The 13,133-nt window shown below is 42.1% G+C and overlaps 1 protein-coding gene across 4 annotated transcripts in view; it reads left to right on the top strand.

The window, feature by feature from the left end:
- WDR7 (WD repeat domain 7) overlaps positions 1–13,133 on the top strand; it is a 143,100-nt gene that overhangs the window by 27,405 nt on the left and 102,562 nt on the right. For all 4 annotated transcript variants that reach the window (XR_012657798.1, XM_075077464.1, XM_075077465.1 and 1 more), the window contains exons 12-16: positions 895–1,115; positions 1,857–2,052; positions 3,188–3,402; positions 9,454–10,223; positions 10,800–10,888. Coding sequence is in view for 3 of the 4 variants with exons in the window: in XM_075077464.1 (XP_074933565.1) it covers positions 895–1,115; positions 1,857–2,052; positions 3,188–3,402; positions 9,454–10,223; positions 10,800–10,888 (1,491 nt within the window). In the remaining variant the exon portion in view is untranslated. The remainder of the gene's footprint in view (positions 1–894; positions 1,116–1,856; positions 2,053–3,187; positions 3,403–9,453; positions 10,224–10,799; positions 10,889–13,133) is intronic.

Here is a 13,133-nt window from a genome sequence, read left to right as displayed (position 1 = left end):
TTTTCTTAATGTGAAGTTGGATTGCTTCAGAGTTGATACTACTAATAAGTGTTGGTGATTCATGCCCTCATAAAAACACGGAAGTGCCTGCGTGTGTTCTGCGTAAGGTTTGCTGTGCTTGCTAGAAAGCATGATCACATAGTGTGGGAAGAGTTCAGCTACATCATGCAGGTATTGCACAGAATGCTTGATTCTGGTATTTAATTGATTGGGCCCGTTTTGTCAAATCTGCCATCTGAAAAGACGGATTTTCTAAGCATCTTTTGCAATAGTTATAAGGTTAGGATGAGAATGACTTAACTCATGTATTTGATCTCGGTGAACACAAGACTCTCCTTGCTCTGTGTTCACAAAAATTATTTTCCTTTTGTAAATTTAAGTTTGATGTCGCTAACCTGTTCTGCACAAGCACCAAATGCATAACCCTGCAGACTGCTATGCCACTGGTGTGGCCAGCGCAGGGTAAGATTACGCAGTTTTCCTGGTACCGGTCCTTTTGGTTATAATCTTGGATATATTCGTGTTTGATGGGGAAGGGAATTTATTTTTTCACATCTTTGTGGCCTTTTTGTTTTTCTTGGTGTATTTTGGGGGGTGGGGGGCAGGGTTGTTTTACGACAGCTGAATTACTTTAAAGTGAGGTTGTACAGCAAGACAAAAGGAATCATTCAGTCCATGTCCAGCAGAAAAAAACTATGAATGTTTTGAAAAGAGACAAGGCTAATTCTATAAGAATTTCTGTCAAAAATTGCAGTATGTCTGTATTGGTTTTTGTTCTTCCTATCGAGAACAGTGTTTTGGACTGTTAACTGTTCTACCGACTTGCGTTTTTTTCTCCTCTCATGTTTTTTTTCTTTTCTTTTCTTCCCTCTTCCCCCTTACCCAATTTCTCAGGTTGGCCACCTCACCGGACTCTCCGAGGCCATCGAAACAAAATTACGTGTTTACTGTATCCTCATCAGGTTTCTTCTCGTTATGATCAAAGGTATTTGATCTCAGGTGGTGTGGATTTCTCAGTCATCATATGGGATATATTTTCTGGAGAGATGAAACATATCTTCTGTGTACATGGTGGAGAAATTACACAGCTTCTAGTTCCACCAGAAAACTGTAGTGTAAGTTTTACATAATATGTCTGATAACCTGTCTCCCACTTTCCATAAATGGTACGGCTCCTCAAATCCTTCTTGAGAATGTGAACGTGGCATGAAGTACCGAAGATTTAGTGCTGACCCAATGTGTAACCCTTGCAGACGCTTAAAGAGAGTTTAACTGTTCTGTTAATCTTGGTGTTGTTCACATCATGTTTTAGCAACATAAAGGATTAAAAATAATGGAAAGACTAGATATTAAAACCTAGCTAGCTAAGGAAATGTTTGGCATTTTATATGTAGCTTTAACAGTGGGAGAGGATATCCACGACACGAAAGCAGCCTTTCCCCTGAAAGTGTTTGCGGATGTGATAGGCAAGCGCTCCCCAGCAGTTAGCCCGTAGGTTTTAAAGGCAGTTTTGCCTGTTGTAACTTGGATGAGTAGGTAGAATTTACTGAAGAAAATGGCATTGATTTACTTGAAAACCGGGTTTTCTCTTTTTTTGCTCAACAAAGCAGGTTCTAATACCTCTTTGCTCTTTATGATACGCAAGAGGCTGGATTCAAGAAAATTCCTGCAAGTAAAATTCTGTTTCTGGTGACCTCAGGGAGTTCAGCCATAGGCTTAAGTGCCTGTGTTTTGCTTCTGAAACAGGTTGTTGATCACCACGCTTGGTCCAGAAGATGTTGTTATTAGATGCAAACTGTCTGCGTTATGATTAAGATTTCTTTTCTGGTTTTCCTTTGTTTTTTTCCTTTTATTAGGTAAGAGTCCAGCACTGTGTTTGCTCTGTGGCCAGTGATCACTCAGTAGGTCTTCTGAGTCTGCGGGAGAAAAAATGCATCATGCTGGCATCGCGTCACCTTTTCCCTATTCAAGTAATAAAATGGAGGCCTTCCGACGACTATCTGGTGGTAGGGTGTTCAGACGGGTCTGTGTACGTCTGGCAGATGGATACTGGTACGGTGAAGTTCAAAGATGTTGATTAAACAATTTTTTAATTGTGTTTAGTTACAGTTCTGTGTAAGTTGCATCTGAGAAAAGAGAAAAATTTTTTGCACGTTTGTGTTTGGAAGTGAAGTGCTCCGCATAGTCCCAAAACTTGTGGATTATGTAAGCTTTTGCTAAATACATACCTTAGTATTTGGAAAACCTCATGTAGTTTTGGAGCAGTACAGCTTGCTGTGGCCTTCTTCCCCCTACACGTTTTCCTAGTTACCCTTAGCAAGAGTAGTTGAGATGTTGGCTGCGCTTGAAGTGTCCGCTTGGTCTATTGGTGTCCATGCTTCCTCAGCAGTTTCCTTGACAGCTTGCTGTAGGAGGGCAGCACCTTGCATCCGCAAGGGTTCTTCCTCTGCAGAGTGAAGAAAGTGTTTGTCTGGCTTTTTGTATTGCTGGGTTTGTTTGTGGGTTGGTTTTCTGCCCTTTTAAAAAGGGACTGATGCTTCATTTAGAAGAAACTAAAAATGAGCCTTAACGGCATGGGCAACACGGCTTAAAACGAAAACAGCTTTGTAGAAAACTTTGTGATATTTAAAGGGGAGAAAGTGAGGAAAAAATGCATCAAAACATATGCGGTATGTGATTACCTTTTAACTCCTTAACTCACTTAAGAAAAAAAGCACAAACCTGCAATAATGTCTGACTGTTATTTTTAGCTTATTGTGAAAGTCAGGTGAGAATTGTTTTTTATCAAAGTGCTAGGAAGCAAAGAGAAACCTGAAATCCATTGAGAAAACTTCATCCACGCAGGTAGGTGGGTGGGAGAGGCAATTCAGAACGATTGAGAGCAGCCTTCTACTAGAAATGCTGAGCAACTGCAGTCGTCGCTCTCTGGTCAGTACAGAATCACACTGTGGGTTTTTTAAACGTGTCTGATCTTTGGTTTTTCTTTACACACTTCAGCTTCATTGAAATTTAGGAAAAATCCATCCCTTTAGGAATAGTAGTCCTAAAAATAGCTGTTAGCACAACGGAAAGTTTTGTGCCTTGCATCCTGTGGTGTAAAACCATTTCTGTGCATCGTTGTGCTTGTGATATTTTGGACGTTCTGAACTGTTTCTGCTTAAACTCACACTTTTCAACGTCTTTGCAGGTGCGCTGGACAGGTGCGTGATGGGAATAACGGCAGTGGAGATCCTGAACGCCTGTGATGAGGCAGTCCCAGCGGCTGTGGACTCCCTGAGCCATCCCGCCGTCAACCTGAAGCAGGCCATGACTAGGCGCAGCCTGGCTGCTCTGAAAAACGTGGCGCATCAGAAGCTACAGACTCTTGCCACTAACCTGCTCGCTTCTGAAGCATCCGACAAGGTAAGTTGCGTTTCAGTTTGATCTGAATGCGGTACCTGAAACATTTCTTTCCATAAATGAATAAAATATGGGAAGTCGTCATTGTTGTAACTGAAAGGGTCATCCAGAGCTTTCTGAAATTTTAATAGAACGACCTAAACTAGCTTTACCTGGCCTTGGGTCAGTCCCAGGAGTTTGCTTTGCTTTCCTGAAATAAAAAGTATCAGCCTTCTTCGGCATCATTGTGCGGTTTCTAAGGCAGGTGGTGTTATCTAGAGTTACGTGTCAAAGAGACATTTCACTCATGTTTTCTCCATTTGTGCTCTCAGCGGTAGTGGTTTTCCTTGCTGGAGTCTAATGCGTTTAAAATCCCTCTTCACCGTCTATAACTCTCTGCCCCTTTCACTGTCTTTTTCTCTAGGCTCAGTAAGAACAGAGGTTATGTGCCAAATAAACTTACCTCTTGCTGGATAGGCAGTAATATTTTTAATATCAACCAACACAATCCCTTCCATATCTCTCTAGACGTTGTTCCCCGGTTTACGGTACCGTTCAGGATGCTACCTCCCACTTGGTGTGCGTTCCAGTCGGCGCTTTTTTCCAGGTTGAGTTTATTTAAAATCTGCGTTTAGCAGTATTTCATAGAATCTGGAATATTTGCTCAATTGCATACGTTCCATTCATTCTGATGGGTAGAGCAGGAGCCAGCCTGTGATCCGCATCCCTCAGAAGCAAATCTCCCCCTTTTCGTTTGGTGCTAACTTCAGGGAATGGAATCAGCATCGATCTGGTTTTTCCCCTCTTCCCCCCATACTGGACGTGCTTTATATGTTCCTGCAGATCTTGCTAAAGGTGGGGATGGAGCTTGGTTTGATTTTATTTTGATAATTGTTGCTGTGTGACAGTTCAGAAAAAGTATTACTAAAATATATGTACAAATCGATGTAAATGGGGCCAAAGTAACTTAAATGCTGAAAATTAATTATGGTTTGAGAAATATTTTAAGTGTTTAATGCTAGAAGTTATTAACAGGCTTAGCCGATTCCTGAATATTTCAATGCTTAATGTTTAAGGGCTTTCTAAATTACGTTTTATGATTTAAGCGATGAATGCAAATGGAACTGTGTGTAGTAACTTGTTAAAAGCATTCATTAACTGTGCCTGAGCACTATATGTCTATGAATAGAGCGCGTGAGCCACGGCACGTTTATGTGTGCTCATTAGAAACACAGCTTTACAATTTGTGTGGATGTTACTGGGTCCAACAGCAGCCTGCTTTACCAACCTGAGCGGTAAGTAGACGCTCAGCAGACCTTTCTGATAACGTCATCATGGTAAGCGTTGCTCGGGTGTTAGAGCAGCAGCTGGACGCGAGCCTGCGCCTTAGTCTCCGTAGTCAGGATGATTTTTGTCCATCCTGTTTGTTATTGAATAAGCTGGGAAGCACCTTAAACCTTTGGAGATGTGGGGAAGTTCCTTTTTTAACAACTAGCAACAACTAGTTTTTCTGAATTGATATCTCACAATGAGAGATAAGTTGGATTTCGAATTGTATAAAGAGTAATTTTTACATTTTAGCGTTAATTTTATTGCTCTAAAGAGTAAATGTGTCCCAGGAAAAGCCGGTACAGTGTAAAAGTTTTAAGAAACTTCAGTGTGGACAATAGAACATTACAAGGGTTAGTTCTGAATATCCTGTTAATTTTAATGCCTAGTCTGTTATTCCATCTGATGGATTTGGCCCGACCATTTTGGAAACTAACAGGCTGCTGACAGCATCAGATTGCATAGGTGGAACAAAAAAGCAAACAGTAGATTTCAGAAATAGGCCGAGATGGTAGTTTAGGTGGTGGGCTCGATAGCACGTCGGTGCAGATCGTCGGGGGAGAGCTTGAAGGAAGAGCTTTCTCTGGGATTTGCGTCGTGCATTTTCCTTTGGCCAAATAAGAGAAAAGGTAAGTCCTGGCCTTGTGAGGCTTTTATGAACTTTGTCACAGAAGGAATACGACCCCTGACTTCTAAATTTTTATCTTTCTGTTAAAGATTGATAGAAGGAAGTGCAAAATTATCTTGAAGGAAACGGGGAAAAATACCCTTAGAGCTGCGTATTAGAGAAGTACGCAGGAGGCTTTCCTCGCCCTGAGCAGCTTGCTCCAGCTTAGAGGATCGCCAGCCTCAGCAGTTCCGTGGCTGTGTCCAGCACTCTACCGTTCATCGTAACTTTTTCCCTAATAAAGACCTGTCAGAGTGGGCAGGTATTAAGTTCGTTTAGTCTGTCAACGCCATTCAAAAACGCTACCTGAGCGCAAACAAAAAGCTTGTATTTTCACTTTCTCCCTTTGCGCTAAGGCAGGCTGCTGGTGTTCTGGTCGCCTGGGCTGTGGCCAGCAGAGCGCAGCAGCGCTCCGCTCCCAGCGGCCCGCCGCCTTGGCTTTTGTCGTTCCCTTATTTATTTTGCCTTCTTCCGTTATATTCTGCTTGGAAAAGAAACGTTGCTTGTAGAGAGCGTTCCTTGGAACGCCACCATCGTGCTTGTGCGGCCACGCATGTGCTCGGAGCCGCGTGGCGCCGTTCCTGCCGCGCTCCGCTCACGCGCGTAAGCGGGAGCGTTGCCCGGCTCCGAGCCGTGCGGATGCATGCTGCGCGCAGGTTCCTCGCCCTAATGATCGTACGGCCGCCTGCCGAGGCGTGGGGCAAAGCACAGCAACACGTGTTCCAGGCCAGCGGCTGGTGATGGTTAAGAGCTAAAATACTTTGGTTATATTGTTCCTCTTAATTTTACCGTCGTGACCGTTACCAGAGCGCATCTCGTTAAATGTTACCTGCATCAACTCTGAGAAAATAACTAGATTTTTTAAAATAAATAAGGAATATGTGAATAAATCGGTGCATTGTATGCCATAATTTGCAGCTGTTATTTATTGACATTTAATTATTTCTATTCTGGTTTCAATTATCCATTATTTGCTTCTCATGGCAAATGTATGTAATAAGCGCGGTGTAGTCATTCCCCGAGGTGACCGCAGGGGGAGGAGCGGAATTTGGCCGTTGGCTCCGGTGCCGCTCGCGTTGGGCCCTGCCTGTTGGTCCGGCACAGGGAGCTTCCCGGCACGGCAGCTCCGCCGGGCACCGTAAGAGCAGGGGGCGAGGAGGGTTAGACAGGGCCTCTGTTTAACTTGTCTTTCATCATCCCAGTGACCAACTGTGACTATTCCTTCTGATAATGCCTTACCTTTGCTATGTAAGTGAAATTAATTCTAATTTGAGGGAAGACAGAAATTAAACATTCTTTGATTCCAGTGGGATATCAGATGATATTGATGATTTTGCCAGGTCTGCATTTCATTGTCGGAGAGTCTCCTGCTGGGTTTTGAGTATTGCTCTGTGCGCGTGTGCTTTTGGCGACTGGTTGGTTGGTTGGTTGTGAAAGGAGCGCGTCGGAACGATGTAAAATATTTATGTGTGTTTGTTGAGAAACATCCTCTGAAAGCGAGCGAGAGCTAGTGAGCGCAGCAGCAAGCCAGTAATCGTGCTTGCACTTCTCCACTTCAACACCATGCACTAAAATAAGCGCGGGTATTCGTTCTAAGTAAGCAAAATATTAGCAGCCTTAAATTAAAGAGTCTGCAAATTAAATAAAGTAGTGGGGTGGTAGAAAAACGAAGATTACAGTATCAGATAAGACTGACATAGCGGATTGCTTTAGATTAATAGACTCTGTGCGTGTTAGGTTTAGACAGGATTAAAGTGGCGGTTTCTTACTCTGCTTTGCCTGTGCCCCGCGCTGTGCAGCAGCCAAGGGGAGAGGTTGTTCCTGAGCTGCTCCGACGCAGTGCTCGGAAGTGAATCGCGAAGGAGCTGTGGCTGGATCAGCAGCCGCTCTTGAGGGCAGGTCGGGGTGCTGAGCCTCTTCTGGACAGATAAGTTTCCAGATATAAAGCTACTGAAAACCTTTGGGGGGTCAGTTTTTCCTCTGAAGATTTTTCCTGTAAAAAGCAACCTTACACCCTCGCCACAGACATAACAGAGTGCTTTACGAGAGACCAATCTGTATGAATGAGAACCCTGAGAATTAAAATAATAGGCTCATTTCAACCCCAGATTCACATGCTGGAATGATAATTGAACACGATGTGGTGGATATTATATTCTTTCATGCCAACAGCATTTTGGGGGTCTTTGCAGCTATAGTGGAAAAGAATATATAAAAATGACTTCAGTTTGCGAACAGGTGCCATGAAATCGGTACAAAACTTAAAGGAGCCAAGTAGCTGTAGGACTAGAAACGCTCACTGACTTGAAAAAGTCCCTAGGAGAGAAAATAAGTGGTGCGTATGCATGTCTGATTTTCCAATTATAAAAAGGTAAGTGGAATATGCGTTTGTTTCTGTGATTCATAGCGAAAATACATTTGTCAGTGTTCAGAAGTAGAATGAAAAGGGTTCAAAAATGCAAGATGATGGGTTTTTGTAGAAATAACATAGTTTTACAGCTCAGCATATTTTCAGTGGCGAGCATTCCTATGGCCCAGAGTGTTCAAGGCTTCACAAGATGTGCACTTTGCCTCTCGTCAGTGAGCAAAGGCAGGCAGTATATCAGGATGTGTATAGCATAGGGTAAAAACCTGTTACAAATTAGTGTATATCCACAGAATGTACACATTTTTGCATGATATATAGTGTTACTTGTATAGCCTGTGTGTATTTATAGTGTGTGTGTATATATGCATACTTATTTGTAAATATATATGTAGTGTGCATATAAAAAACTGCAAGCCTTGTTAATTTCTAAGGAACTATCCTGCTGTGAAACGTGTTTTGGGGTTTAGAAAAGACCCCAGAGAGTAGAAGTTTTAGAGACTCCCAAACTGAAAGTGTTGATGTTAATGTTAAGGCCTGTTGAGTTATAGATGAGAAAAGATGAAGGAGCCTTGACTGTATTGCTTTTATTGGCGATATACTAAGAACTTCTGGGTTAATTCTACTTTCAGTAAGGGTTGATGTTTGCTGAACAAACCATTCAGCCTGTAGCAGTTGTGGGAAAAATACCGTTTCTCCCACAGCCTTTCTTAGACTTGCGTAGGGAAATGGTTTTTACGTGCTCCCTTAGCCTTAGCCGTCAGCTGAGCGCAGGGTTCAACTTCTGCGGTGACGAACACAAGCATCGGGAATGGTTCATCATCACGGAACCTTGTAACTGCTTCTCCTGTGGGTTTTTCTTGCTCCGACTTTGTAATTCTGTGCATCAAACATGGATATTCAACCGTTTGTCTTTTGGGCTGTTAATTAAACTGCAAGAGAGGAGAAACAATATTTCGCTTACATTTGAACAGGATTTATTTCTGTTGAAAGACTCTTCTTCACTTGCTGAGGAAGCTGAGTACTTGAGCATAATTTGGTGTTGGGTTTGGAGAGACTAAAATTCTCACAATACTTAAACTTAGGTTAATGTTCTCGTGTCTAATCTCCTTTTCTGACTTTTTTTCAGCTTCTATCCCATACTTTTAAATTTTCTTTCCCTCTTTTTGTTCTCCCTTTGGGAGGAAGGGAGGGAGGAAGAAGATGGACTTAAGTAGTGGAGTGAACAAGTGACACATCCAGCGTAGCTGGATGAATTTCTTAGTAGCTTATTTTCCGACAGTATAAATTGCTGCTATACTTCAGTATCCAAGTATGAAATCTGTAATGTGTTTTAAGTTTAGGAACAAAATATTGAAATTTTCTTGTTCCTTGGAGTATGATTATTATTTTTTAGAATTCATGAAAAAGAGATGTGAATTTCTGTCCTATCAAGAGAGCTCTGGTTATCTGATAAATTCTGGAAGTGATATTTCTGTATTTTGGGGGTGTAACCCTTGATCACAAGTCTGACGTTCTCGGCATTGTGAAAAGTGCTGTAAAATTCTTCATTGATATTTTCGTAATGTTTAGCACAACATGTTTTATACCCATGTAAGTTTTCAAACTTTGGTCATCCACAGCTTCCTTAGTTTGTGAGGTAACTTTATGAAAGGTGTTGAAGTAATCCAATTAAAACTTCAAAATTTTTTTCTCTTTTGTTTCTTTTCTTCAGGGGAATTTACCTAAATATTCCCATAACTCCCTGATGGTTCAAGCCATAAAGACTAACGTAACGGATCCAGATATACACGTGCTCTTCTTTGACGTAGAAGCCTTGATTATTCAGCTGCTGACTGAGGAGGCCTCCAGACCCAACACTGCGCTCATTTCTCCGGAGAATTTACAGAAAGCCTCCGGCGGGTCCGACAAAGGAGGCTCCTTTTTGACTGGCAAACGAGCAGCCGTCCTCTTCCAGCAGGTCAAGGAAACGATCAAAGAGAATATAAAAGAGCATCTTCTTGATGATGATGACGAGGATGAAGAGTCGGTAAGACAGAGAAGAGAAGACGGTGACCCAGAATATCGCTCTAGCAAATCTAAACCATTAACTTTATTAGAATACAATCTGACCATGGATACAGCGAAGCTTTTCATGTCCTGTCTTCACGCCTGGGGCCTGAATTCCATTCTAGATGAGCTTTGCCTTGATCGGCTTGGGATGCTCAAGCCACACTGTTCAGTGTCCTTTGGCCTCCTATCTAGAGGAGGCCACATGTCTCTGATGCTCCCTGGCTACAACCAGCCTGTAGGCAAGCCGTCGTATGACAGCGCGGAGTTAGGAAGGAAAATGTCCATCACAGAAGGACTGGGAAAGGGGACGTACGGCGTGTCACGTGCCGTCACCACCCAGCACCTCCTGTCCGTGATCTCACTGGCCAACACACTGATGAGCATGACCAATGCGACTTTTATCGGAGACCACATGAAGAAGGGTCCGACCAGGTACGGCAGATAACACACTTGAACTCGCGGTAACTGAAATGTCTTTTATTTTAGTGCAGCATTTTATGTTTTCTTATTTTACTGGGGGGTTTGGCATATTAAATAGCTATGAAAACCTTTGGTACCTAGATGGAACTAAGGGTATTTCTTCTTTCTTGAACATAGTATTTCTTTATGCCATGATAACTGTGTTGCTTTGAATGGAGTTACGTAGCCTACAATGTTAATAGAACATGGAGTTGTATTAACGTATGTGCTGGTAGGTCTGCGAGGCCATTTTTGTTGTCCTTTTGAGTGCCTTTTTTTTTTTTTTTAAGAGTTTTTGTATTGACTAGGTCAAATTCTAAATAAAGCAAAACATACAGATGAACTTTTTATCACCAAAAAAAAGCTTACCTAGGAATTGTAAATTAGTTGTCTGGGTTTGGTTTTCTATTTTTCTCTCAAACCAACTGGTTTTTATAGGGTTGCTTTTCAAAGTTTGGTTAGTCACAGTATCTTTAGCAAATAATCTCTTTGTTTTTGTTTTTCCCCTATCCTCCTCTTTCTCCCCCTTCATGTATATCTTGTGTTTAGGCCACCTAGGCCAGGCACTCCTGAGATGCCAAAAGTGAAGGCACCCCCTTCAATTGCAAGTCATGCAGCCCAAGGACAAATTAAGCAAGGTAAAAACCACTTGCTTTGGAACGATTCGATATGTCATTTCAGCGCTTGACACTGAAGTTATCACCTTACTATCAAGTGATAAAAACATTGCTAGCTTCTACGTGGGAGGAAAAAGTAGTGTCGTGTTCTAGAGAAAAATTGTAATGACTAAGACCTTTTTGGGAGTCAATATAAGATGCTGATGCTGTCATGAAGTCAGTTCCCAACAATGAACCCTTGCATATTTTAAGCGCTCCCAAACATGCTGGTGTTGCGGCGATAGTAAGAGGTTTAAAGGGCTATACAGCCCAACGCAAAAATGCTTACGTATGCCCTAAACTAAAGCATAAAGGTAAACACATTGAAGTAGTATGTACACATTTCATTTCCTTTTTATGAAGGAGGAAGAAAATATTTCACTGTAATGCTATTTCTACCGCTGCTGCTGCCGTCATCCCTCACAGTCATGGGAGGTGGCGGTGGGCGGTGCTGGTGGATCCTTTAATAGCCTGCACTGTAGCTTTCCTTTCCTAAGGGTAGCGGGTAAGTACAGGAAGCAGAACAACGTGAGACGTAGAAGAAGGACATACACAAGATTAGCCATGAATTTTCTCCTGCAGTAGCGTGGAGTGGGGGCTAGAGCTTCCTGCAGGCAGCAGGAGCATGTGGAAACAGTCCTGCTGGACTGGGGAGGAGGAGGAGGAGGCGCCTTCCTCCTCGCTCTTTAAATTAGAGCTGCTGTTTGATGGGGCAAATGAGCTACTCCTCTTAAATGTCAGAAAAGTAAATGAAAAGAAAACCGCCATGATGTGGCTAATTCTGAGCTCCAAACTGTTGGGCAGAGCGCGGGGTGACTCGTGGGGATACTTACCTGCTGGGGTAGCGGGGGGAGATCCGCACGGTACCAGCTGAAGGTGGTTTATGGCTTGAGGGGAATGTATGTTTGCAACCTGTGTCATCCGTGTTTTGCGGGATGATAAAACAAAGAGGGAAAGGAAAGGTGTACCCGTCATTGCTCCTTTTACCGTTCTGAGGGGTTTCTGTGGATGTGAGCCCAGCTGTGTGAGTCTGCCGTAGGGCAGTAGGTACAGGAGGGCTTTGTCTTCTTCCCATAATGTGTTTAGTTATTCTTTTTTTTTTTTTAACTAATCTCTGAAGCAGGTATCCTTCAGGACTTATTTGAAATGTCCTTTGAAAATTGCAATTATCTTTTATTTTTAACTATTATCTTCTAAAACTTCATCTTTTGAAGCTATATGAATATGGAGAGACTTGCAATTTGTAAAATGATTGTATTTTGCAGAATAGAAACACTTTGCCATTGTGGGATGTACCACAATGTACCAGCTTTAAAGATGTACTTTAAAGGCATTTTGTACATCTTTAAATATATCTTTAAACTGTGGAACTGCTCTTGTATTGGAGAGCTAGTAAGAGTAAGCACAACAGGCAACGTACATGGACTGTGATTTTCTTCGCTCACATGCAAAAAGGGGATGTTTTTATCTGAGGAGGAAACTTACCCATCAGCAACATTTGGGTGTATTTATTCTTTTCCTAACTATAAATACTAATACTATGATCTTTAGTTGGAAAGGGAAGATCAGTGTCAGGAGTGGTATTAGTCGAGCTTTTTTCATGACAAAGGGTGCTACGTAAATGGAGAAGTAGCAGTCAGTTACCACAAGCACAAATAAAAAATCCAGGCTCGTGCCTCAACATATGGGGCTTTTTTGGGTTTGATTTTCTGGTTTGGGTTTCTTTTTTACAGCCATTATCTTTTCCTTTTTGAAAGCTAGTTATTTCAAAGCTCAGGATTTCTCAGAGACGGTGTCTATATGGCAAATTCAAGGCGAGAGAAGATGGCTGCCATAGAGAGGATCTGTGTGTTGTTTTTAAAGATACAGTTCCAGTACGGCTTTTCTTTCCCAAATGACAGCTGTGCAGGTTTGGTTTTTTTTTTAAATAGCTTTGCTAATTTTGGGGATAGACACTCTTTAGTTACCCAGTGGAAATATTTATTACTTCATGAGAAACAATTGATAAAAACTAAATTCTGCATGCTGTCAAAAATACAGAAGAATACTCCTGTTCCTAAACTGTCACCTTTTTCTACGTCTGGTGGCACGTCTTGCACGTTCCTGGGGGAAGATGGGTTTGTTTTAAGTGGTATTTTTGGGTCATAAGGTTCTTCGGTGTCTTCCCTTTACATCCCATCGTGCACCACTTGCAGTATCTTGCTCCTCATAAATTTCTAGTGCTATT

The sequence above is a fragment of the Phalacrocorax aristotelis genome, chromosome W, assembly GCF_949628215.1.
Source record: "Phalacrocorax aristotelis chromosome W, bGulAri2.1, whole genome shotgun sequence".
In the NCBI taxonomy this organism is placed as follows: Eukaryota; Metazoa; Chordata; class Aves; order Suliformes; family Phalacrocoracidae; genus Phalacrocorax; species Phalacrocorax aristotelis.
The sequence above is the reverse complement of the archived record's forward strand: the minus strand, read 5'-3'. Positions and strand labels throughout refer to the sequence as shown.